Source organism: Gossypium hirsutum, chromosome D06 (genome assembly GCF_007990345.1).
Source record: "Gossypium hirsutum isolate 1008001.06 chromosome D06, Gossypium_hirsutum_v2.1, whole genome shotgun sequence".
Lineage (NCBI taxonomy): Eukaryota > Viridiplantae > Streptophyta > Magnoliopsida > Malvales > Malvaceae > Gossypium > Gossypium hirsutum.
This window is the reverse complement of record NC_053442.1, coordinates 42,341,416-42,365,928: the sequence shown is the minus strand read 5'-3', so window position 1 is coordinate 42,365,928 and position 24,513 is coordinate 42,341,416. Positions and strand designations below refer to the sequence as shown.

General features: G+C 34.2%; 1 protein-coding gene across 4 annotated transcripts; it reads right to left on the bottom strand.

Moving 5' to 3' along the window:
* Positions 1-225: 225 nt before the first annotated feature.
* Positions 226-2,379, bottom strand: LOC107902064 (putative cyclin-D6-1). 4 transcript variants are annotated; one of them, XM_016828331.2, is made up of 8 exons: positions 2,210-2,253; positions 2,056-2,125; positions 1,757-1,854; positions 1,565-1,651; positions 1,389-1,484; positions 1,117-1,318; positions 901-1,031; positions 226-807 (listed from the first exon to the last, which is right to left on the bottom strand). In XM_016828331.2, exons 3-8 carry the CDS (start codon positions 1,841-1,843, stop codon positions 550-552), a joined length of 861 nt encoding a protein of 286 aa, XP_016683820.1. In that variant the 5' UTR covers positions 1,844-1,854; positions 2,056-2,125; positions 2,210-2,253; the 3' UTR covers positions 226-549. The 4 variants fall into 4 exon arrangements, with proteins under 4 accessions (XP_016683820.1, XP_016683818.1, XP_016683819.1 ...); XM_016828329.2 differs by having other exon boundaries at positions 1,757-2,125; positions 2,210-2,379; XM_016828330.2 differs by having other exon boundaries at positions 2,056-2,243.
* Between the last annotated feature and the right edge of the window lie 22,134 nt (positions 2,380-24,513).

Sequence of the window (24,513 nt, the reverse complement as noted above, 5' to 3'; positions counted from 1 at the left end):
TTAAAGATGCCAAAATCTTTTAAGACAGCAACGTGCCTTGAACGTTGGCTCTTTCTCTCTCTTATCCCCACATATTCTTCATTAATTTCCTAAGCAGAAATTGGAGGAATTGCAGTATCTTCTTTCCCACTAAGTTTAAACTTAGGCATGGAGAATGAAACCCCTATCTCTGCTACCCTCAAGAAAACTATTTTCTTATTTTGAAGTTTACAATAAAAACTCTTATTGAATTAAGCATTGTTCGATTCCCCATCTGCTACAGAACAACACAACATTAACACAAACAAATAGTAATATTTTAACATTTGAAGCCATGTTTTGTCCTAAGTGTCCCTTTCCCAACAGCTGTCCCCCAGCTAAATTTAATATTCTTTTGAAAGGAAATAAACAAAATGGATCATCTAATTTAGTCAATTTTCTTTCGTCAATTTTGTACTCGAAGAAAAGGGTAAGGGAACCATCTTTTCTGAGTTCTAACTAAAGCTGTTCATGAACCCTTTTGTCCTTTTACCTTTAGGACATTAGGTATAGAAAATCTAGGTAGAAATCTTAACCACATGGTTGAATCTGGGAAATCTTCACCCTGTTACTTTCACTGCAAAAACCATTCAATTTCTGACGCTTCCTTTGCTCTCTCTTTTCAGGCACTGCAATGGCTGCCATGCTGCTACTGCTTCTCTCACAATGGCAGTCTAAAACACTCATTGGAGTTGTTGTACTTGAGCTTGACACCGTTTCAATAATTGAATCGCTTGTTTCATTAGCCACCATCTCTTGCATTGCATTAAAGCATTTCAACTGATTCTCCTGTCAAAATTATTATATTCATTTAATTCATTAACCTAAAGTAATTGAAAAGAAAATGACCTTCAATAATGTTTTATAGTTCCAGTTCCTTACTTTATTAACATGTCGACAGCTCAAAATGGAGGTTTCAAAAGATGGAAACTGCAAAGGGAATAGCTCATGGGATGCCATAAGAAGAGCTGATACTGCAATTATTGATGGTTTGAACTCTAGCAGTTTGATTTCTGCAACAAAAAACATAACAGACATGTTCAAGCTGTTTTCTGATAAAAGACATAACGGACATGTTACTATGTTCTGTTTAATTACCATTACAAGCTTGGAAGATTATGTTTGTTGCTCTATCTTTCAATGCTTGTCTCAAAGGTGGATCTTTAAGTTCAAACAAAGATATGAAGAAGCAGATAAACGACAAGGGTGTTACTGATCTCATTCTCCAATTCAAGGCATCAAGTATCAGAAGCTCCATTCGTTGAATTGCTGGGGCATCAAAGATGAACCCTTCTTCTCTCTGTTTCATTTGTATTAGTCTTTGCATGAATGTAAAAAAAATTCAAATTAAGAAGAGATGTTTAATTAACCTGGAAATTGGAGGAAGAGAAGTGTTGTTCCTTCATCTTTGAAGCCAAAGAAATGGTAGCGATCACAAGAAGCCTCAACACCCATGGATTACCTTGCTGTTACAGTATTCAAGATTGTTAAAAAAATACTTTGTTTGGTTACCAAGAAAACAACACTCTTCATCTTGCTTACATACAGGAATTTCTTGCCTGGAGACGAACCGATCCATGTAGTTAGTAGCCAGGTATGTTGTGTAACGATCAATGTTACATGAATACTGTGCCTGACCAATTAAAACATGTTACAAAAGACAAGAACAGTAAACCATGTATTAAAATGAAATGGAAGGAAAAGAACAGTAGTGAATAGTGAACATAGATATGGGTACCCTCAAAATGAGAGACATGGCTTCCTGTCGAAAAGAAACAAACGAGTCATTGCTCTTTAAACTTAGAAAGTAGTTGTGGGAGGGCATGTGATCAGATTCTGAAGAGAAGAGAGCTGAGATTATATCAGATTCTTGATTGTCCAAGCTGGTGAATGGGTTCTCAAGATCAAAGCAATCCATAATTTTTTTCTTAAGAGAAGAATGGGGAGAGAGTGAGAGTGAGTTTGCAAAAGAATAGAGTTATAATAATGATGAAAAAGAGAAGAATAGAGCTGAAAAAACCAAGTCGGATCCTCAACTTCACTTGTGACTTTTGTTTCTGGGTCTCACAAAGCTGCCTCGTTAAACTTTAATTAGAATATGCCATTGCTACATTTCGAGAAACTGAATTAGTATCATGAACATGATATTTGTTTAATAATAATAATCTAATTTGAAGGTAGAAGGTTATACTTTTCAAAAGCTAATATTGTTGGAGAAATGGATAAAAGTGCCATTCTTCTTTGAACACATGTATGTATATAGTTTAGTATGCAAAGCAAAAGGAGAAAAGTGGTCCCAAGCAGAGCTCACAAAGCAGTAGAAAGAAAGGACAGTTTGGCGCAGTATATTTCCTTTTCTTCGTTCCGCGATAAGCGCCGGTCCATTTTAAAGAAGGTGCCGCTTAAATAATTCACCGCTTAATATCCAACAAACTATTATTTCTTTTTTTTCCTTCTTTAAAAGAAATTACTTTTACTTTTTTTACTTGCTTTTGATCATGGAATAAGACCCTCTTTAATTTAATCACATTCCACAAACTCCTTTCTTGTTTTTTTTTTTATTTTATTTTTTTCTTTTATAACAATTTTTAAGAATAAATAGTTTATCTAATAATAATAAAAATAAAAAATTCAGAAAAAAATTCAGGATGTTATCATATATTTAATTATTTTAATTTTGTTATTATTTTACTATGTCATTCTAAAAAAAATTTCGCTACTAAAGTGAGCAGGACAATAATCCAATTTTCAATGTCTTTAAGACTCAAGGTTTCCTTTCTCCAAGTCAAATTTAGGTAGATTGACTTCGGGTACATTTTTTATTTAATTCCTTTCATTTTCTTTAACAAACCTCACCTTCTCTTCCTTCCTTACCTATTTAATTTTTAATTTCTAAAAGATAACCTATCTGAGGTAAATATTGAGTTTCAAATATTTATTAGATATAATTTTTTTAAATAATTACATAAATTGATTAAACAATAATTCAAATATTCAATGGTTGTATAGTAAATTTCAAGTTGATTGACATAAAATCTAGGATTTCAACTTGTGATTACAAATAGGGGTGAGTGTTTGATCGAATCGAGTAAAAAAATTTGACTTGACGAGTCCTTTTTTCATCATCCTAACTCAATTTAAAAATTTTTCTGATCAAATCGAGTGAAATTGTTCGAGTTAAATTAAAAAATTAAACATGTTGAATTAAAATCTTAGTACAATATAACTAATTCCATGTTAGAGTAAATAAATTTGAAATCATATATATTTAAAAATTTTCAAAACAAAATAAGAAAAAAAAAGATATTTTAGTATGCTTGAATCATTAATTAACTTATTTAGGTCCCAAACTTATTATTTTAGAGAATTTTAAAATTTTTAACTTTCTTTATATCTTCCTTAGATTATTATAATTTTTGAAAAAAATATACATTTTGCAATTTTTATAAATATTTAGAATTTTAAAATTTATTTTGAATTTATTTTGTAATTTTTGGTAAGAGAGACCAATTTGCTCATTTTCAAAAACTAACAAAGACTATTTACATCAATTTGTTATTCAAATTATCCTAATGGTAAAATTTAACTCGAATTGAACTCGAAACTCGAAATATTTATTCATGTAGTCTCGAAAAAAATCGAATAACTTAATTCGATTAACTCGAAATTAAAATTTTTTTAAAGTTTTTACGAATCAAATTGATTTTTACTCCCCATTTATAAACTCTATTCTCCTAGCTTGTATAAGAAAAATGTTTTCACTTTCATTTGTAATTTATGAGCCATTTTCTTTCACAGAAAACAAAGATATCATTGCGTCACATTTCTTGACTCAAAACTGTGCAAAAGATAATATAAGAAGGTAGGAATTACTAGTAAATTTACTTATGTTTTGTTAACCTAACAACTTGAAAGTTTCAAGTTCACATTCAGGTTTTCAAACTTTAGGCAACTTTTCAAGTGATTTTGCAATGTTTCATATCCTTTTTAATGCTTCATATCAGTGTAAGAGCCACCTGCTAGCACCACGAATTTTTTTTATTTAAACCATTTATAATTTATAAAATTTTAAATTAATAATTATAAGATTACATTTTAAGTTCCTGAAAATAATAAAAATTTGGTTTAATCATTTAAAAAGTATAAAAATATACACTATTAAAATGATAAATTTATATTTTTACTATCATAAAAATATATAATTTAATTCAGACACTACAAATAAAAAAATTAGCTCCGCTACTACTTCATACATTTGAAGCCCACAATAACAATAAAAAGTAGTTCTCTTTCTCTCCATGAAATATTAATTCCTCCTCCTAAAATTAAAGTTTTAAATTAGTTGAACAAAAAACATTTGGGTGTGTTACTAAGCAACGAAGTGGGGATATTTTGTTATAAAATTCTATCTACTATCAATAAATTAGATGATAATTATGCAGAGTTAAAGATAAAATAAATGAATTTAGCTATAAAAATTTTGATTTATTGACCGTGTATAATAGAATGACAGTGCAGTGCAATATAAATTATAGATTCCAATTTAAAGTGCCTGGCCATCACTGCTGGTACACAAATTATAGATTCCAATGGCCAATTTCCATTGTAGAAAGAAACAAATAAGATAGAGGGAGGTAGGTAGCTGCTACTGCATTCACATAAACCAAACCACAACGGTTCGATCCCTGTAGAGAACTTTGAAACATTCTTGAATTTTTCATAACAAACAAATAGTGATATAATAATCTTTTGGCAGGGTTGACAGCTTTGAGTTCCATGTCCTTATGTTAGATATGCATACGTACGAAGATTCACTGTTTTACAAAAAAGTTTAATGTTTCTTGTCGCCCGCTTTTTTATTGTCCCGGCCACACACCAGATTAATGTTTCACGGCCATTGTCGTTCACTTCAACATGGAATTAAGGGTTTTATAATGGAAATTAAACCAGTTCTTTAATTTGGCAGCAAAATAAGGATAGGAATGAATGGAGGATTCATGTGAGGGTACGAGTGCATGGCATGCATGCATGAGTGTCTGCCTTCACTTCCCCATGCATGCATATGGCAACCATCATATCGATCCACCAAACCTAAGACTGTGTCAGATGGTGGCAGTTTCGGAAACATTAAACATGTAAATACAAAATCATTATATATTATTTATGAATTTTGTGTTGTCATGGACTCATGAATCATGATCAATCATCATCGGTCATGGCAGTAGAGACTGGAGATGAGAGAGAATGTTCGATCGATCGCCTTCCAAATTTATTATACTAATATATAAATTTATTTTCGATTAAAATAAGTTTTTTTATTTTTTAATTAGGACCACTCTTCTTATTTCTTCACATATCTAAACTTTAAAAGTCAATTGAATGGCTGGATCTCAACAAGTTTTTACTTTACATATATATCTCCAAGATATACAGTAATTGATTCCATAAAAAGCAAGCTACTTAAGCAATAGGTGAAATAGTTTGAAGCATTAATTCTATTCTTAAGTACTTCAAATTTAAGATTTGATTTTGCGGTGACCAAGAAATTTTTAAATGCTGACAATAAAAATTAAAATGTTCTTAGTTATTAGATCAAAATAAATGGTTCTAAGTATTAGATTTTGTATTTATCTTATCTTGTTAAAGTAAATTTAACAATACCCAAATTTTCCCTTCTTTTTTCCCCTGTAATTAAAGTATTTTATTGGCGTTGTTGGTTTTATTTTAATCAAATAAGATAAAAATAAAATCTAAGACTTAGAACCATTTATTTTGATCTAATGGCTAAGATAATTTTAATTATCATGATTTTCATTTTAAAAATTCTTATAATAATTGCCACCATAATTTTATACTATGATAAGATTTTAATAAATTTTAATTTTATATTTGTATTTTAATAAAATTTGATTCTACTCATTAAAATCCAAAAATAGGTATCTTGATATGCTTGGTTCATTGGTTCATTAAATGATTTATTAAGAATGTGATAGTAGTTCTATCTAAATTATCTTGATAAAATAAAATACAAATATTATTAATTTTACATTTTTCAAAATTAAGATATGATTAAATTTAAAATATTTAATATCCTTTAAATTATAGTATACTTTTAATTTTAATTTGATAGTCTTTTGAAACAAATTTAAAATTAAATAATTTTTTTTTGATTTTGTAGTCAATAATTGTATTGCATAACAATAATAAGTAAAAATAAATTTTTTGTAGTCAATGAAGATATATATATAAGAGCAAAAGTTTGAAAAAAATTTTGAATTGATGAGAATACCTTTATTTTCTATCATATTACTAAATGCACATTTTAAAATAAAAAAGTTGAATTAAAATAAAAGTTGTGATATTTATACATTTAAAAATAATAATCTAATAAAAGTTGTAATAATCATTACACATTTAAAAATATTATAATTTAATTTACAACTACTAGTTAAAAAAATTGTGTTAATTTTAAAATTTAGTTATTACTTAAATAGAATTGTGAGCATAAAATATAGAGAAATATTTTGTGATAATTATAATTAAAATTAAAATTCTTATTTAAATAAATTTTGATGTAAAAAAAAGTTATGTTAATTTTATTGATGTAAAATAGAGTTATTGCTTGAATAAATTTCTAAGCATCTGATGAGCGTCAGAACCACTAAATATAATTTCCTACGACAAAATAACAGTAAATAACAATATAGAGCAGTAGTGTCGAATCCACAGGGACTGGCTATCTAATTGCTCCTTTTCCCGAGATTAGAATCACTGTCGCGGTCACAGTCGTACCCATGATCTATGCGTAGCAATGCTGAAAAAATAAAAATAAAAATGGGGGGGGGTTTAAATTGATGAAAATAACAAAATAAGGCAATATGAACTGTAATAAAATGAAATAAAAACATATTCGAAAACGCAAAAATAAATTTAAGCAAATAAAATAAATGGAAAATAAAATATTTTTAAGCTTAGTCTTATCCTCGTTGAACTCCAACCTTGAATAGATCCTTGAAATAGATTTTCCATTCCAAGTGGTAAGCTAGTTATAGTAATCGAGGATCCTTCAAACCACCAACTCTTCCTCTCGTAGTTGATCCCGGTATCACCTGCAAATCGACCCTTTTTGAATTTCCAACCACGTGGCATGTACCCATAATTTAAGACTTCGACAACCTTGCAATCTGAAAAGCCTTTAAATCTGATCACTATCTCCCGTGACGGAATCCAACTAACTTTTTCCAATTGAACACGCCAATTTGTTCGCAAGATTTTGAATACAGCACCACCGACTCAACTTCCCAACTATACGCCAGACGATTCCAACCTAACGTGCGCTTTTTGAATTGAAATCGAATCAACTTTTGAGGGACAAATTTGTACTATTCCATATACCGGAAAGATAGCGAATACCAGATTGCAAAGTATTTAGTGTGGGTTCATATCTCACGATACTTTGTTGAAGCAATAACCAGGCTAAGACTAAAAAGGGTTTAGTTAATCATGAAAAGTATCATGCTTGAAAATAAATGGTTTAAATGTAATTGTGGAAAGTGGGAAGGGGAAAGACTTGGTGGGCAATTAATCAAAAAGTTGAAAGTAAAAGAAAAAGAGTTGAAATGGCAAAATAGAGTATGACGCAGGAATGGAAAAAATAGAGAATTTATTAAATGCCAAAGGCAAAGTGTGTGTTTCATTAGTTGTAGCCACTAGGTATTTATACACACTTCTAGTACTAAAATTTAGTTAGATTTTTTCTAAATATTATCACTAAATAATTCTAAATATTATCACTAAACAATTTAAAAATCAAATTTAAACTAGAGATTAAATTTAAACTAATTACAGAGTTGTAACAATATCGAAAGTCCTTCAATCTTTATCCAGCTACTTTTGAAAAAAAAATCTTGAACCCTTTAATCTTTATCCAATCATCTTTGTATCTTCAATCTTTCAATCAAGCCTTCTGTTTGCTTTTTGTTCTAATTTAGCCCCTTTTTTGTAAGAGTTTAAATTCAGCACACCAACTTCATTCTTGATAAGAAAAATCCAAATTTAATAGCATTTTATCTGATAATTAGCCAAAAATAAATATATTAAAAATACGGATTTATCTTGCTATCAAATTCCCCCTACTTAGCCGATGCTTGTCCTCAAGCATGATATCCACTAAAAATAATTTATCAATCCTTTTCAAAATCAAAAACCCCTTTCTTAGTCGAGCATACATCAAACAATTAGGTGAATCAAAAATAATCAATTGGTAAACTCAATCAATAAACATTTTATAAAATCTCGAACGGTACGTTAAATTCAACTATTTCACTAAACTTAGTCTTAATCAAACATGCGAAACGATCATACCCAATATATACTTTTATTTATTATTTTTATTTACTTATCTATTCATTTACTTTTATTTATTTATTTTTTTCAAACGTAGTCAAGTCCTTTAACACAAAGTGGGATGACAACCCATGCACCTCACCCCGATTACTCAACCCGACACGTTCTCTTTATTTATTTTTAACGAATTTGAGACATAATCAAACATTTTGACGTGAAACAAGATGACAACCCAAGCACCTCATCCCGGTTACTCAATTTCATATGTCCCTAATTGATTTATTTGAATGCAACTCGGTTAGCGGAGTGTTACAAGCTTCAGCTCATCACCAAACCTTTTGACACGAAATGAGATGACAACCCAAACACCTCATCCCAGTTACTGAACTTGGTCACATTTCCGAATTTCACTCTTAACCAAGCTATTAGCAAACTTATTTATTTATTTAAACGAGTACTTTCATTAGGCAAGTTCAACAAAACCAACAATTTTCATGAAATATTAACTAAGGCATCACATTTTCAATTCTACAAAATATTCATTAATCAAGCAAGCAATAGTTACTCATGATTGACCCACTTATTTAACTAAACTAAAAATAAGAATTAGAGGTTTATTTCTGAAACGAATTAAGAATTTATTCTTAGCAAAACACATGCAAAAAGAATGTATGCCATGACCCCCCTTCTTAGCCCACATTGCCCCCAATGTGAAAAAAGAATAATAAGAGTGGAAAAAATGTACTCCCCATTTATATTTAATAGGCCGGAGGGCGGTGGAAATGACCACTTTGCAAGATGGTGAGGATGCTTGAGATGTTGGCTTCCATTGTTTCTATGCGAGCCTCTATACGATGAAGTCATTCATCCATAGTAGAAGGTGGTTGCTCTTCTTGTTCACTAGTAGCCGAATCATGTCTTTGTCAAAAGACTTTATTGCTTCAAGCGGTTCGTGTACCTGGGGGAACAAAATAAAACGAAATAGGGTGCTAACAAGCAAACCAATAGAATCCAAACAATATTCATCTAAAGGATTCAAATTATAAGCATATGTTAATGATGAAAAATCAGCTCTAGATGGAAGCATATTTTTAGCTAGTTGTGTGATATAAGGGCTGAGTATGAGAGGTCAATAAGTTTGAATTACAACATGAAAATTACATGCAAACCAATATCCCAAATTAACCCTAAAATTAGAATGCACGCACCATAAGAAAAATAGCTCTATCCTAGTTAAGACAGACGTAGAATCATTACGCCCTGAATAATTAAAAACAAGAAACCTATGAATGTATCTTAGGGACGGTTCATGCCCTAATATAGCTTTAGAGGTCTTGGAATTGTAAGTCTGAGATATTGAGTTTGTTAAAACTGAGTAAGCAAAATCAACATCAAATTCACTAGGTATCTAAAAAGGAGCACTATGGTATGAGTCGAATTGGACATCGTCAAGCTCAACAAAACTTATGGCTATGTTAAAATCAGAAATAGACATAGAAAATGAATTACCAAGCAATTTACATCTGGGGTTTCAATAGTCGTGATTGTAAACATATTAAAATAAAATGTCGCATAAAATTCGAGCACAAGTTCATAGTAAGCAGCATAATAAACATTTGCATACGACGTCCAACTAATAGCAGCAAAATAATTAAATATCGATTCACACATGTTAAGTGCATCAAGAGTAAAGAGAAAGATATATTTACAGACAAGAATTGGCTGATGTTGAATTTCCTCGTATCTTGTTTGGTGTTCTGATGTTGTAAAATTTAGAAATCCTTGTAGTCTTTATTCTGGCGGCATCGTATATGTTCAGTTTTACTTATCGCTTCTATTATTACATGGAGGTTGATACTCATTTTTTATTGGGCTTTGTAGTGGGCTCAGTATATCAGCAGCTTCAGTACTATTGTTTGGGGTTGATTCAGACCTTTCATCAGGCTAGTGTGGTCGTGTATGTCGAGCATAAGCAGTGGCCGACCTTGTTCATCGTGGACTAGGTTGTCCACTTGGGTTCGTCGTTCTAACTCAGTCTAAATGACCTGTAGGAAATGTTATAGTAAATCAGTTTGTGAGTTTGGAACGTTATACCTTGTGTCGCTTGATTCGTTGAGACGAACGTGAAAAATTTCTATCTCAACCGGTTTTGGGCTTTTTTTTCGATGTTGACTCGTTCCAACAACATGTATCGGCAGTGGTGGTTCTAGAACTTCGTCGTCAAGTTCAACGATTGGTGGTGCTGAAAACCAGTTTCGGCCTCGGTTTAACAAATCCAGGACAATGTCGACTGATTGGCGTCTAGTACGAACCATGGGATTTTTTCTGGTTTAAAAACAACTGGGACGACTATTTAGTGGTGGCCTGTGGCGGAGACCGGCGGCGGGCAATGGCGAATGGTGGTTAAAATGACATTACAAAGTTTTGTGCTTCTAAGGATGGTAGCTGTGGGATGAAAGGTGGGGTTGTTGGGTTGTTTGAAGGTGGTGGTTTAATTAGGGTGAGAAAAAGATGATATTTTAGGGTGTTTTAAGGGAGGGGGTGTAAGTCCGGCGATAGCGATGGCTGCATATGGAGGTGTTCAATAGTAGGGCTGTGGAGAATGGTGGTGGTGCTTTGAAGGTGTGGGGTGGTCTTTGGGGTGGTCTTTTTCTATTTTTTCTTGACGGCGGTGGAGGCTAACGGCAGTGGCTGATGGCAAAGAGGTCATCGGCAGTCAAGGGGTCGATGACCGTGACTTTAGGGTGTTAGGGTTTCGGTGAGGAAAATGAGTGAAGAAGAAGAAAAGGGAAAAGAAAAAGAAAAGGTAGGGTGAGTTGGGGTTTAAAAAATTTATTCTTCTTTTCTTTCTTTTTTATTCCTTATTTCTCTTCTTTGGCCATTTGGCCCACATTCCATTCTTTTCTCTTCTGTTTTTTGTCTTTTTCATTCTTGGGCCGTTTGGCCCTCTTTCTCTTTTCTTCTTTTGGGTCGGCCTGCTGGCCCTTTTTTTCCTTATTCTTTCCTTCTTCTCTTTGTTTGGGGCTTGGTATACTGGGCTCTTATACTTTTGGGTAAGGATATGGGTTTGTTTGTTTGAGAAAGATGAATGCGTCGAACGCGAACGTGTCCACGCCATAATTTAATTTCGTCTTTTAACAAATGTCTCTTGTCGTCCACGCACCTGGAAAAGAACATGATCAAATGGATTAAAATAATATTGTATTTAATTTTCAAACTAAACTAGAATTTAAAATAAAATAAAATAAAATAAATGTGGGTTGCCTCTCATTAAGCAGTTTTGTTTAACGTCGTTAGCTCGACGACCTGAAAAATTTAGTCGTTCGGCTCCTCGAAAAATAATTCCTTTACCATATGTACTTGAAAATTCTCATAAAAGGGTTTTAACCTTTGTCCATTGACTTTCAAATATTTCCCAGACTCCTCATTTTTAATTTTGACTGCGTCATGAGGACATAGTTTAGTAACAACAAAAATACCAAGCCATTTGGTTCGAAGATTGCCTGCAAAAATCCTTAGTGTTGGGTTGTAAAGTAACATTTTTTAACCAATTAAGAATTTTTTGCTAGATATCTTTTGGTCATGAAACGCCTTGGTTTTGTCTTTATAAATTTAGGCATTTTTATATGCGTCACGATTGACTCTTCAATCTCTTGAATATCTAATTTTTTATAATTACCTGCGGCGCCAACTCCATGTTGCATCTTTTTACTGTCCAAAATGACTTATGTTCCAACTCTAGTAGAAGGTGACACGGTTTACCGAATATGAGTTGGTAAGGGAACATTCCTATGGGTCCCTTGTAAGCAGTACAGTGTACTACCCACAACGCATCATTTAAACGTAAGCTCCAGTCCTTCCTATTTCGTTTCATGGTCTTTTCCAAAATCAACTTTATTTCGCAGTTCGAAACTTCCACTAGACCGTTTGTTTGTGGGTGATAAGTCATGGCCACACGTTGTGTCACCCCATAATTTTTTAGTAGAGTATCAAATTACCTTATTACAAAAATGAGTTCCTCGATTGCTGATTAATGCTCTCGGTGTGCCAAACTTAGAAAAAATAGAGTTTGTTAGAAAATCCACTACAGTTTTAGCACCAGCATGTTAGGTAGCTTTAGCTTCTACCCATTTAGATACGTAATCTACAACGAGAATAATGTAAACATTATTAAATGATGAAACAAACGGTCCCATTAAATCGATGCCCCACATATAAAAAATTTTGCATACATCTATAGGTGTTAGGGGCATCTCACTTTTTTGGCTTAAATTCCTTACTTTTTGACAACTCTCACAAGTTTTGCAAAATAAATAAGCATTATGAAATATGTGTGGCAAAAAATAATCCACACTCAAGTACCTTACGTGCAGTGCATTTAGAACCAGAATGCCTTCCACAAGCATAAGAATGACAAAAAGAAAGGATAGATTGTACCTCAGTTTCTGCGACACATTGTCGAATTACCTAATCGGAGTAGTGTTTCCATAGGTATGGATCGTCCCAAATATAATATCGTGAGTCTCTTTTGAACTTGTCCTTTTCAGAACGTGATAAGTTGGAAGAAACAATACTTGTAGCGAGGTAATTTACCATATCTGCAAACCATTGGTAAATTGTCTGAGCTGACAAAAGACTTTCATCCGGAAAGTCATCTTTAAGAGATGTATCATCTTTAGAAAAGGGAATTCGACTCAAATGATCAGCTACTAAGTTCTCACTTCCTTTCTTATCCTTAATCTCGAGATTGAATTCTTGTAAGAGAAAAATTCCATCGAATCAGACTAGGTTTTGCCTTTTTTTTCCCAATCAAATATTTCAACGTTGCATGGTCAGAAAAAATAATAACTTTAGTGTCTAATAAATACAATTTAAAATTTTCCAAGGCAAAAACAATAGCTAATAATTCTTTTTCAGTAGTTGAGTAATTGCTCTGGGCAGCATCTAGTGTTTTAGAGGTGGAGGATATGACGTGAGGTTCCTTCCCAATTCTTAGCCCAAGGACAGCTCCTACACTTTGGTCGCTTGCATCGCACATGAGCTCGAAAGGGTAGTCCCAATTTGACTGCTGTACTATATGAGTTGAAATAAGCTTTTGTTTGAAAGTGTCAAACGTGTCTTTGCACACTTTGTAATACCCCTAACCTGAATCCATTGCTAGAACAAGGTTACGAAGCATTACTAGAGTTTACAAATCAAATGAACAAAAAATTCAAACATTTTATAGCATATAATAATCATGTCAGAAATCAATCAAATTCAAACATATTGTCCCTTATACGAGCCCTCGAGGCTCAAAATATGCGTTAGAAACAAATTGGGACTAAACCGAAAACTTAAAAATTTTTTCGAAAACATTTAAAATTTTCAAAGCTGTAAGGGTCACACGGCCGTGTGGCCAGGCCATGTGACTCACACGGCTAAGAGACACACCCGTGTCTTAAGTCGTGTGGGTATTTGAAATAGGGACACACGGCCATGTCCCAGCCCGTGTCCGTGCCCGTGTGAGTATACTAACTTGCATCACATGGCCAAGCCACACACCCGTGGGCCAAGCCGTGTGAGCATACTGACTTGCAATCATTAACAAGCTATAGGGGACATACGATCATGTCACCTGCCCGTGTGTCACGCATGGCTGAGACACATGCTCGTGTCTCTGCTCGTATGGACGAAAATAGGTCATTTTCCAAGTCACATTTCTCACCCAATTTGACATCAACCTACGTCCAAAATTGTGCATATAAACATGCCATTTTATGACACCCAAACCAAGCAAAATCACGCATTAAACATGTAGTATATTCACATACAACCAATATGCTCTTAGGCACCTCAAATGACAACTTATAAATATGTCAACCAAGTATTCAAACTTAGCTAAATGATCAACTACATATATACATAATTGCATCAATACACAAATTGTATATTCATGTATTCAATTTGACCAAATAAGCCAACAATTTACCAAACTATTTTGCATCATTTCATGCCAATTCACTTACCATACAAAACATACCATTTGGTACCAAAATGAATTTCAAATACTAACATATTTAGACATATATATACCTTACATATCAAGGTACCAATTTATCACATCACAAAACACATGTACAAAATGCACATTTAGCTACCATTTTACCTTTCATCATTCAATTATGAACTAAACCACACATCAAACATGATAAGACCACATATATACACACATCAAAATATATCAAAACACAAGCTAAAACATATGGCCACAAATCACAAGAACACATATAGGCCAACATTAGCCAAAATAACCTATACAGCCACTATAACCGAAATTAAACAACCGAAAGCACCAAAAGAGCTGATGGATAGTGTGATGTAGCTCCGACAAGCTTCCAACCCAAACGAGCTTCCGAATCACTATAAAATATGAAAAATAACAGAGTAAGAATTTAAGTTTAGTAAGTTTGTATTACAAAGAATTTAACTTACCATTTAATCACATTAAAGGTAAGCAAACATAACATATCCCAACCAATTTGGCCAAAATCCTAAACACGTATTCACCAACATTTTAGCAATGTAAAACACATATAATATACAATACCCATGGATGAGCTCAACAATTATCCACATTTCATATACATGTATCATTCATTTCATATATCAATATATCATTTAACATCACTTTCATGTACTTCATTTAAATACCTGTAGTAGTTCATACTGAACTCGTATAATCTCATAACAGAACATTGTCCGTTGAACCATTTAGAATATCGTTGGATACTCAGGTAGCACACACGAGGTGTACTGAACTGTAATCTGTCAATTCCTGTACATGTATACTCATATGAGTTCTGAATCGGTATGCTCTTACGAGCTATAATTGGTAAGCTCTTTTGAGCTAACGGTAAGCTCATGCGAGCTGAATATCGGTAAGCTCATACGAGCTAAGAATCAGTAAGCTCTCATGAGCTGAAATCAGTAACCTTAATGACATGTCATTTGTATCCTATGAATTCTTAAGGTTCAAACGGGGTTCGGTAGTCGTCGTACCTCGTCAGATATGCGATTGGTATTCATATAGTCACACACGGGTTTTCTCGAACAAATTCAATGAACCATTCATTTAACACTTGGAAGAAAGCTTGTTTAGCTTCTCATCCCTGACTTTCCATAATGGGACTAGATTCAAAAGGCGCAGTCTCTTGAGCGGGAGCTGGCGCATTACTTTCAACATCGTCAGTTATGGCTCGATTTGGATCCATTTACTATTTAAAACAAAATTCAGAAGTTTTCAGAAGATACCACACTATCACAGTTTATATATGGCATGTATAGCTAGACTCGTATATTCTACGGTAGTCCTAGAATCAACTAAACCATAGCTCTGATACCAAATAAATGTGACACCCTTAACCTGTAACCGTCGCTGGAATAGGTTAAGAGGCATTACTAGACTTTCAACTTAGTTCAAATTAGTAATTCATCAAACATTTAAAAAAATATCATTTCATTTCAATAATTATCAATCACTCATATTCATAACATGCTTAAATCGAGCATACAAAGCTTAATTCATACGTTTGGGACTGAATCGATAACATATAAAGTTTTAAGAAAACTTAGAAAAATTTTCAAATAAGGGTCACACGCCCGTGTACTTAGGCCGTGTGGCATGAAATAGGCTTGGTTTAAGCCACTTTTCACACTCCAAAACACATGTACCTAAACCATTCATATAGTACAAAATTCACATACAATATGCGCAACTATAAACAACCATTTCCATGCACATATATGCCATTTCAAAACCAATCATTTACATACGCAAATCAATACCATTTGTGCATTTAAACACATATCAAACTAATATGATTCAACCTCATACCTATCCTAATATCAAATAACATTCAAGCATTGTCGGATTCACCAACTCATCACATACCAATATTATCATATGCATCAAATCCTTCATAAGCAAACTTGCCAAAACATATCATCTTATACACATTTGACCATTATAACAACTAAGCCAAATATCATGACTTAAGAACATCAAAACACAATAACTATAGAATAAGCTAAAGTAACCAAAAACATATTCCCACAAACTAGCCTATACACAACTTCCATAAGTTCAAAAGTACCGAGAAATCGACTAGATAGTGTGATACTTATCTCCGATGTCGTCCGAATCGAGCTAGCTAACGAACATATATAAAACACGAAGAAATAAATTGAGTAAGTATTAAAGCTTAGTAAGCTGTTATATAAATAATAAGAAATCTGTTAACATGCTTTTACCAATCCTCAACATGTTCTCAAGATAATACAATCAAAATTGCACATAGTTCCACTATTTAATCATGTTCACATCAAGCGGTCTACTTGAGTCATAGTCACTAAATTATTTATATCTTGCACTATGAAACTCTAAATTAAGATCTGCTAAATTTTCCCGAAACTAAATTCACATATCTTCTTACCATAAAATTTTTAGAATTTTTTGGTTTATCCAATAAGTACAATTAATTCTTCAAAATTGTCATTGTTCTGTGTCTGATAGTTCCGACCCTTCTTCTCTAAAAATTAATTATCTCTTAGTACGAGATTCAGATGATATTCTCGTTTGTTTTTATTAAAAATAGACTCATTCAAAATTTTAATCATATAAATTCTAAACCATAATTCTTTTTATACAATTTTTAATTATTTTCGAAAGTTAGAACAGGGGATTTCGAAATCATTTTGACCTTATCTCACAAAAATTCAAATATATCATAATACGAGATTCTTTTGCTTACATAATTTCTTCTATGTGAAACTAGACTCAATAAGCTTTAATTTCACGTATTATTCAACCTCTAATGCGATCCCCACAATTTTAAGTGACTTTTCAAAATTATACACTTGCTATTATCCAAAACTGTTTTATTGCAAATTTTACTCTTTCATGATTTCTTTCATACATTTCATAAAATTTTGTTTCCAGTTCTGTACGTCCTTATAAGACATATCATATTTCATCTAGACAATTTATATAGATCATATTCCATTTCATTCTCAATCATATAATCGATAACAGTATAATACCCGTTAAACCTAATGAAACATTGAAGGATACTCGGGTGATACACACTATGTGCATTAATCAGTAATCCGTCAATTCATTATCATTTCCGCTCTTTTGAGCCATGATTGGGAAGCTCATTCTAAGCTAAAAAACGGTAAGTTCTATCGAGTTGAAATGGTAAGCTCATAACATCTAATATATCGGTAAGCTTATACGAGCTGTGGTGAGTCCGCAACAAATGCAGGAGCTCGACCAGAATGGTAACCCTAGTGACATGTCACTCGTATCCTACGATTTTCTATAGTTCAAACGGGGCTCGGTAATACTCAATACATTTCAAATTAAGCAATTCAATATCATTTATTTCAACCATTCAATTCACATATATATACATATTCATTTCATACAATTGCAATTAAATGAAGGTTCGATTCTAATTATACGGACTTACCTCGAGTTGCTCGGATGGAAATTATCGACTATTCGTCCACTTTTCCTTTTCCCCGATCTAATCCCAATCTCGACTTATCTTGATCTACATATTATCAAAATCAGCTTATTTAATCAGCTATTTATTCAATTTAGTCCAAAATACACATTAGGGCTATTTTACACATTTCCCCTAAACTTTCACATTTTTACAATTTAGTCCTTATCACATAAAATTGCAATTTCATGCAATTTAGTACAAATCCATGCTTAACCGAATTTAATACATGTTACTAGCAGCCCATATTTTCAATTTATTCACACTTTTAACCACCACATTTCAGATTTTATCAATTTAATCCCTTTTTGACATTTTTGTCAAAAATAACTTTACAAAACTTGTATATCAAACATTAAACCTTCATAATCTATCATTAAACACTTAAACAACCAAGCATTCAACAATGACATCATTTGAAATCTATAACAGTTTCAAAAAATGAAGGTACGGGCTAGCTAGAACACGAAGCGACGATATCAAAAACATAGAAATTAATAAAAAGGAGACAAAAATACACACCATGCACATGGATTTAAGTTGGCCGAATCTAGCTTCTTCAATGGCTTCTTTTTCTAATGAAAATCGGTTGAATAAAGGTAAAAGATGATACTTTGTCTTTTATTTTATTTAATTTTAACCATTATTTACTTATTTACTAAAATACTCTTTAAAAACATTTAATATTTCAATAATGCCAAGCCATGTTCATCCATTAACACCATTAATGGTCTATTTACCATATAAGGACTCATAATTTAAAGTTTTATAGCTATTTAATACCTTTAGCTATTAGAACTCAACTTTTACACTTTACGTGATTTAGTCCTTTTTATAAAATTAAGCATGTAAACGGTAAAATTTCTTTATGAAATTTTCACCTAATAATTCTATCATGCTATAAACTTTAATATAATAAAATTAATATTTTAACTTCAGATTTATGGTCTCAAAACCACTGTTCTGGTTTAGCTAAAATCGGGCTATTACACCGTTAGGAAATGACACCCAATAAATCACATAGTGGACTCACCTAATAGAGGCATAGTTAAGAATGCATGATGTGCCAAAACGTGATTTGTCAAGCCTTCAGCTACAGTCTAATGAATGATGGGCGAGAGCCCAGGCATAAGCTATGTATACGATTGTATGCCCGCACGTTTGCCTTGTAGCTTTTGTGCATCTAACTGGTGATCACATGGATTAATACATTTTTCGCAGCTCATCCTAAAGGATGAGAAGATTTCTCCCCCTGAGTTGATCCTTATATAGATGGAGGATACTTCCTGGGGAAGTAATGCACAGTCCCCAACATTTGTAACACCCCGAACCCGAGACCGTCACTGGAGTCGAACACGAGGTGTTAACAGACTTTAAAAATTTTCCAGACACTGCCAATCTGCGTAATAGTCGCTTTAAAAATTCATATCTTGAGTTCAGAAACTCGGAATCCAGTTCCGTAAATTTTCCCTGAAACTAGACTCATATGCCCATCTACATATTTTTATCTAGAATTTTTGGTTGGGCCAATTAGTACAGTTTATTAGTCAAAGTCTCCCATGTTACAGGGATCGACTACCCTGACCTTTGCGCATTACGACTTGGATATCTCCCTGTACAGGGCTTCAATACTGATGCCGTTTGTTTCTATAGAAACTAGACTCAAAAAGGAATCTATACATATATGGCTTGACTCCTAATTGTCTCTGGTTAATTTGAAATGAATTTCCAAAGTCGGAACAGGAAATGCAGAAACCGTTCTGGCCCTGTCTCACGAGAACCTGAATATCTCTTAACATACTGTCCGTATGATTGTTTCGTTACTTTCCTATGAAAATAGATTCATCAAGGTTCGTTTACATAATTTATTCACTATTTAATTCCATTCCTACTATTTTTAGTGATTTTCCAAATCTACATCACTGCTGCTGTCAGCATCTGCCTTTAAGGTAGACTTTACCTATTTCATGGTTTCCATGATTCAACTAGCCCTTTTTGCATAAATAGCACAATTTATGATAGTGATTAACCATTCCCATGGCCAATCCTTGTCAAGCATATCCACACCAAATGATTATAACATTATACTCAAACACATATAAGCCATTTTCGCATGGCTATCCAAAATTATACAAGTCCAAAGGGTCCACGACCCACAACAAACGGGTAGTCCTATACATGCCATTTCGAAGTTCAACCAAAATTGTACCAAAAGGGGGGCTTTGATAGTGTGGGCGACTTTGACTTCAAGATCCCGAGTCCGATAGCTGGAGAACCAAATCTATAAAACAAAGGAGCAATGAAACAGAGTAAGCAATTTATGCTTAGTAAGTTTTGAGCAAGGAATTCCAGCACAACAAAAGTATAGCATTCATATAGCTAAACGGATAATTTCATATGCACAAATTTTCGATATCATACTTGCTTCACATTACCAACCCTTATGTACATACACAAAAGATCAACATAGCCAAAGGCCGGTAGCTCATTTATCAACTGAGCGAATACTTATTTGTAAGGGCTCAACTAAATTCAAGCACATACGAAACATACCTCAATGTTGGGATGTTTCTAGAGTATTAACTGAAATTTTTACAGCAAGATCATTCATTCCCAAATCACGTACCTTCGGAATTTAACCGGATATAGCTCCTCGTTCAAATGCCTTCGGGACATAGCCCGGTTAGAGTAACTCGCACAAATGCCTTCGGGACTTAACCCGGATTTAGTAACTCGCACAAATGCCTTCGGGCTTAGCCCGGAATTAGTATCTCGCACAAATGCCTTAGGATCTTAGTCCGGATATGGTCACTTAGCACAAAGCCTTCGGGACTTAGCCCGGACATCATTCAAATAACCATGCACATTTAACAATAAATCATGGCACATTCGTATTTCATTTTCGTTAGCAAAACTCGAACACAAGACACTTATCATTCTTGTAATTTCGGCTCAATAGCCACACACAAAGAGCATGATTTTGATTTGCTTAAAACATGATCTAATCAAATCTTAATTTAAGCTCTCTTACTCAAGAACTTACCTCGGATGTTGTCGAACGATTCCGATGGCTATTCGACCACTTTTTCCTTCCCTTTATCGGATTTAGTTCCCCTTTGCTCTTGAGCTTAATTAAACAAATAAATTGATTTAATCATTTGAGCATCGAAAAGAGGAACACAAGACACTTAGCCCATATTTATACATTAGACATTAAAGTCACATATGTACGGAATCATGAATCAAACTTAACATTTTAGCTAATTTCCCCCCCTTGGCCGAATTTTCTAAGCCAAGACAAAAGCATCAATATGCTTGCCTCCAACCGAATACATGCAACACCAAATCTTCTTCCTATGGCCGAATATGCATGTCTATGTTGGGGCCGATTATATGCTTAATACTTCCTACAAGTATGGTTACTTGTATTGATTATAAATATCATCTTGTTTCAAGTTCAAAACTTGGCTAATACACACATATATACACTAGTAAAGCATCCTCTCCCTTTCCATCAATTTAACACATGCATTGCTCATTAACATACAAAAGTTATATTCGGCCTTAGCACACAACTTGCTAGCCGATTCTTCCCCATCTAGCAACCAATGCACATATGTGCTCACTCAAAAATGCTAAAAAGGAGATTCAAGAATCATCAATCCACCATCACATGCATCATTAACAAGCTTCATATTTAGCATGCAATGGCATTAACACAAAATCCACCTAGGCCGAATCTTAACTCATCTTCATGCCTCATCACCACAACATCAAACATCAACCAAGAATGATGCATCCATGGCCGAGTGTCATTTCCATCACATAGCAAGATTTAGACCATGGGCTAGGTAGAACTCAAGCTAACAACTAAAACATGCATGCATCTCATGGAACATCATCAAACATACCTTAGCCTAGCTACATGCATGGCCGAACCTCTTCAACCTTTCTTCTTCCTTCCTCCTTAAAATTTTTGGCCAAGGATGAACCAAAGGATGAGCACTTTTTTTTTGTTCTTCTTTCTAGTTTCGGCAAAATGGGGGGGGAGAAACAACCACACACTTTTTTTGTTTTCATCATATTCCCTTTCATTATTTAATTTCCATGCTCATTATTTTATTTTTTTCCACCCATGATGCACCAACAAGACATGTCTATGACATGTCTTGCCCATCACACTTGGTCTACCATGCTTGTCATGGCCGGCCACTACTCATTAGGGGGGGAATTTGACATGCAAGTCCCCCTTTTTCCACATGCACTAATAGGTCCTTACGCATTGACCTATCACATTTTAAAATTTTCTCACATAAGTCCTATTTGATGAAATTCACTTACAATTAACAAAATTCAAACACGAATTTTTCACACATGCACATATACATATAATGATTATCAATTATGACGGTTAATTATTTTAACGACTCGGTTTAGCGGTCCCGAAACTACTTCCCGACTAGGGTCAATTTTGGGCTGTCACAACTCTCCCCCACTTAAGAAATTTTCGTCCCCGAAAAGCTTACCGGTAAATAGGTTTGGGTATCGTTCTTTCATCGAGCTCTCGGTTTCCCAAGTAGCTTCCTCGATCCCGTGTTTGAGCCATAACACCTTCACTAATGGAACCCTTTTGTTTCGCAACTCTTTCATTTCACGAGCTAGGAGACGAATCGGTTCTTCTTCATAACTCAAGTCAGATTGAATTTCAACTTCTGAGGGATTAATCACATGTGACGGATCGGATCTATAACGTCGAAGCATCAAAACATGAAAGACATCGTGAATCTTTTCAAGTTCAAGGGGCAAAATCAATCTATACGCAACCGGACCAACTCGTTCGGAGATTTCGTACGGCCCAATGAATCTCGGGCTCAACTTGCCCTTACGGCCAAATCTGAGTACCTTCTTCCAAGGCGAAACTTTAAGAAACACTTTATCTCCCACCTGATATTCAATGTCCTTTCGTTTCAAATCCGCATACGATTTTTGACGATCTGTGGCTGCTTTCAGACTTTCACGGATTACCTTTACTTTCTGTTCGGCATCCTTAATCAAATCAGCTCTGAAAATTTTACTTCACCGAGCTCGGTCCAAAACAATGGTGTACGGCATTTACGACCGTACAAAGCCTCGTAAGGTGCCATAAACTATTGTTGTAAGCGAATTCAATCAAAGGTAAATACCGTTCCCATGAACTACTGAACTCGAGGATGCAACATCTCAACATATCCTCAAGTATCTGAATTATCCGCTCAGATTGACCATCGGTTTGGGGATGAAAAGCAGTGCTAAAATGCAGCTTGGTACCCAAAGCTTCTTGCAATTTCCTCCAAAATCGCGAGGTGAATCTCGAATCTCTATCCGACACGATAGAAATAGGTACCTCGTGTAATCTCACAATCTGAGAAACATACAATTCGGCTAGTTTATCCAATGAAAAATCTGTACGCACGGGGATAAAGTGAGCCGACTTAGTCAGTCTATCAACAACAACCAAATCGCATCCTTCTTACTTGCTGACAATGGCAGTCCGGACACAAAGTCCATTGTGACTCGATCCCATTTCCACTCGGGTATCATGATCGGCTGAAGTAATCCTGAAGGCACTTGATGTTCCGCTTTCACTTGTTGACATATTAAACATCTCGAAACAAAGTCAGAGATGTCTCGTTTCATACCATGCCACCAAAACCAACGTTTCAAATCGTTGTACATTTTCGTGCTCCCCGGGTGAATTGACATTCGGCTACAATGGGCTTCGTTCAGAATCATCGAAATGAGTTCCGAATTCCTTGGAACACACAAACGACTCTGAACCTCAAACAATCATCATCATCATTTGAAACTCCGATTCCTTGTTCGGAGCACACTCAGCCGTTTTGCAACCAATTCATCATCAACTTTTTGGGCTTCATGAATTTGATGAATCAATAATGGTTTGGCTTTTAATTCAGCTACTAACACTTTGTCGGGTAGAACAGACAAGTGCACATTCATCGCTCGTAAAGCAAACAATGATTTCCGGCTTAAGGCGTCCGCAACCACATTAGCCTTTCCCGGGTGGTAAGCAATGACAAGCTCGTAATCTTTCAACAACTCAAGCCAACGTCTTTGTCGCAGATTTAAGTCTCTTTGAGTCATCAAATATTTGAGACTTTGTGATCCGAAATACATGGCACTTTTCACCAAATAAGTAATGTCGCCATATTTTTAAAGCAAATACGATGGGAGCTAGTTCAAGATCATGGGTCGGATAATTTTTCTCATGTGGCTTTAATTGTCTCGACGCATAGGCCACCACTCGACCTTCTTGCATCAATACGCAACCCAACCCAAGTAGGGATGCGCCACTATAAATGACAAACTCTTTGCCTGATTCGGGTTGCACTAAAATTGGAGCTTCAGTCAAATAAGTTTTCAGTTGATCGAAACTTTTCTGACATTTCTCCGTCCATTCGAACTTAACATCCTTTTGAAGTAGCTTCGTCATTGGTGTGGCTATCATCGAGAAACCTTTTACAAATCGTCGGTAATAACCGGCGAGCCCCAGGAAGCTCTGAACTTCGGTAATATTTCTTGGAGGCTTCCAGTTAAGTATGGC

Bases quoted from the DNA above. Each gene is read 5' to 3' on its own strand.
- LOC107902064 (XM_016828329.2), bottom strand. From the start codon at position 1,936: ATGGATTGCTTTGATCTTGAGAACCCATTCACCAGCTTGGACAATCAA. The intron at 1,032-1,116 runs GTAATTAAACAG...TTTTTGTTGCAG, and splicing joins AATCTTCCAAGCTTGTAATG to AAATCAAACTGCTAGAGTTC. The intron at 808-900 runs GTAAGGAACTGG...TAATTTTGACAG, and splicing joins GCTGTCGACATGTTAATAAA to GAGAATCAGTTGAAATGCTT.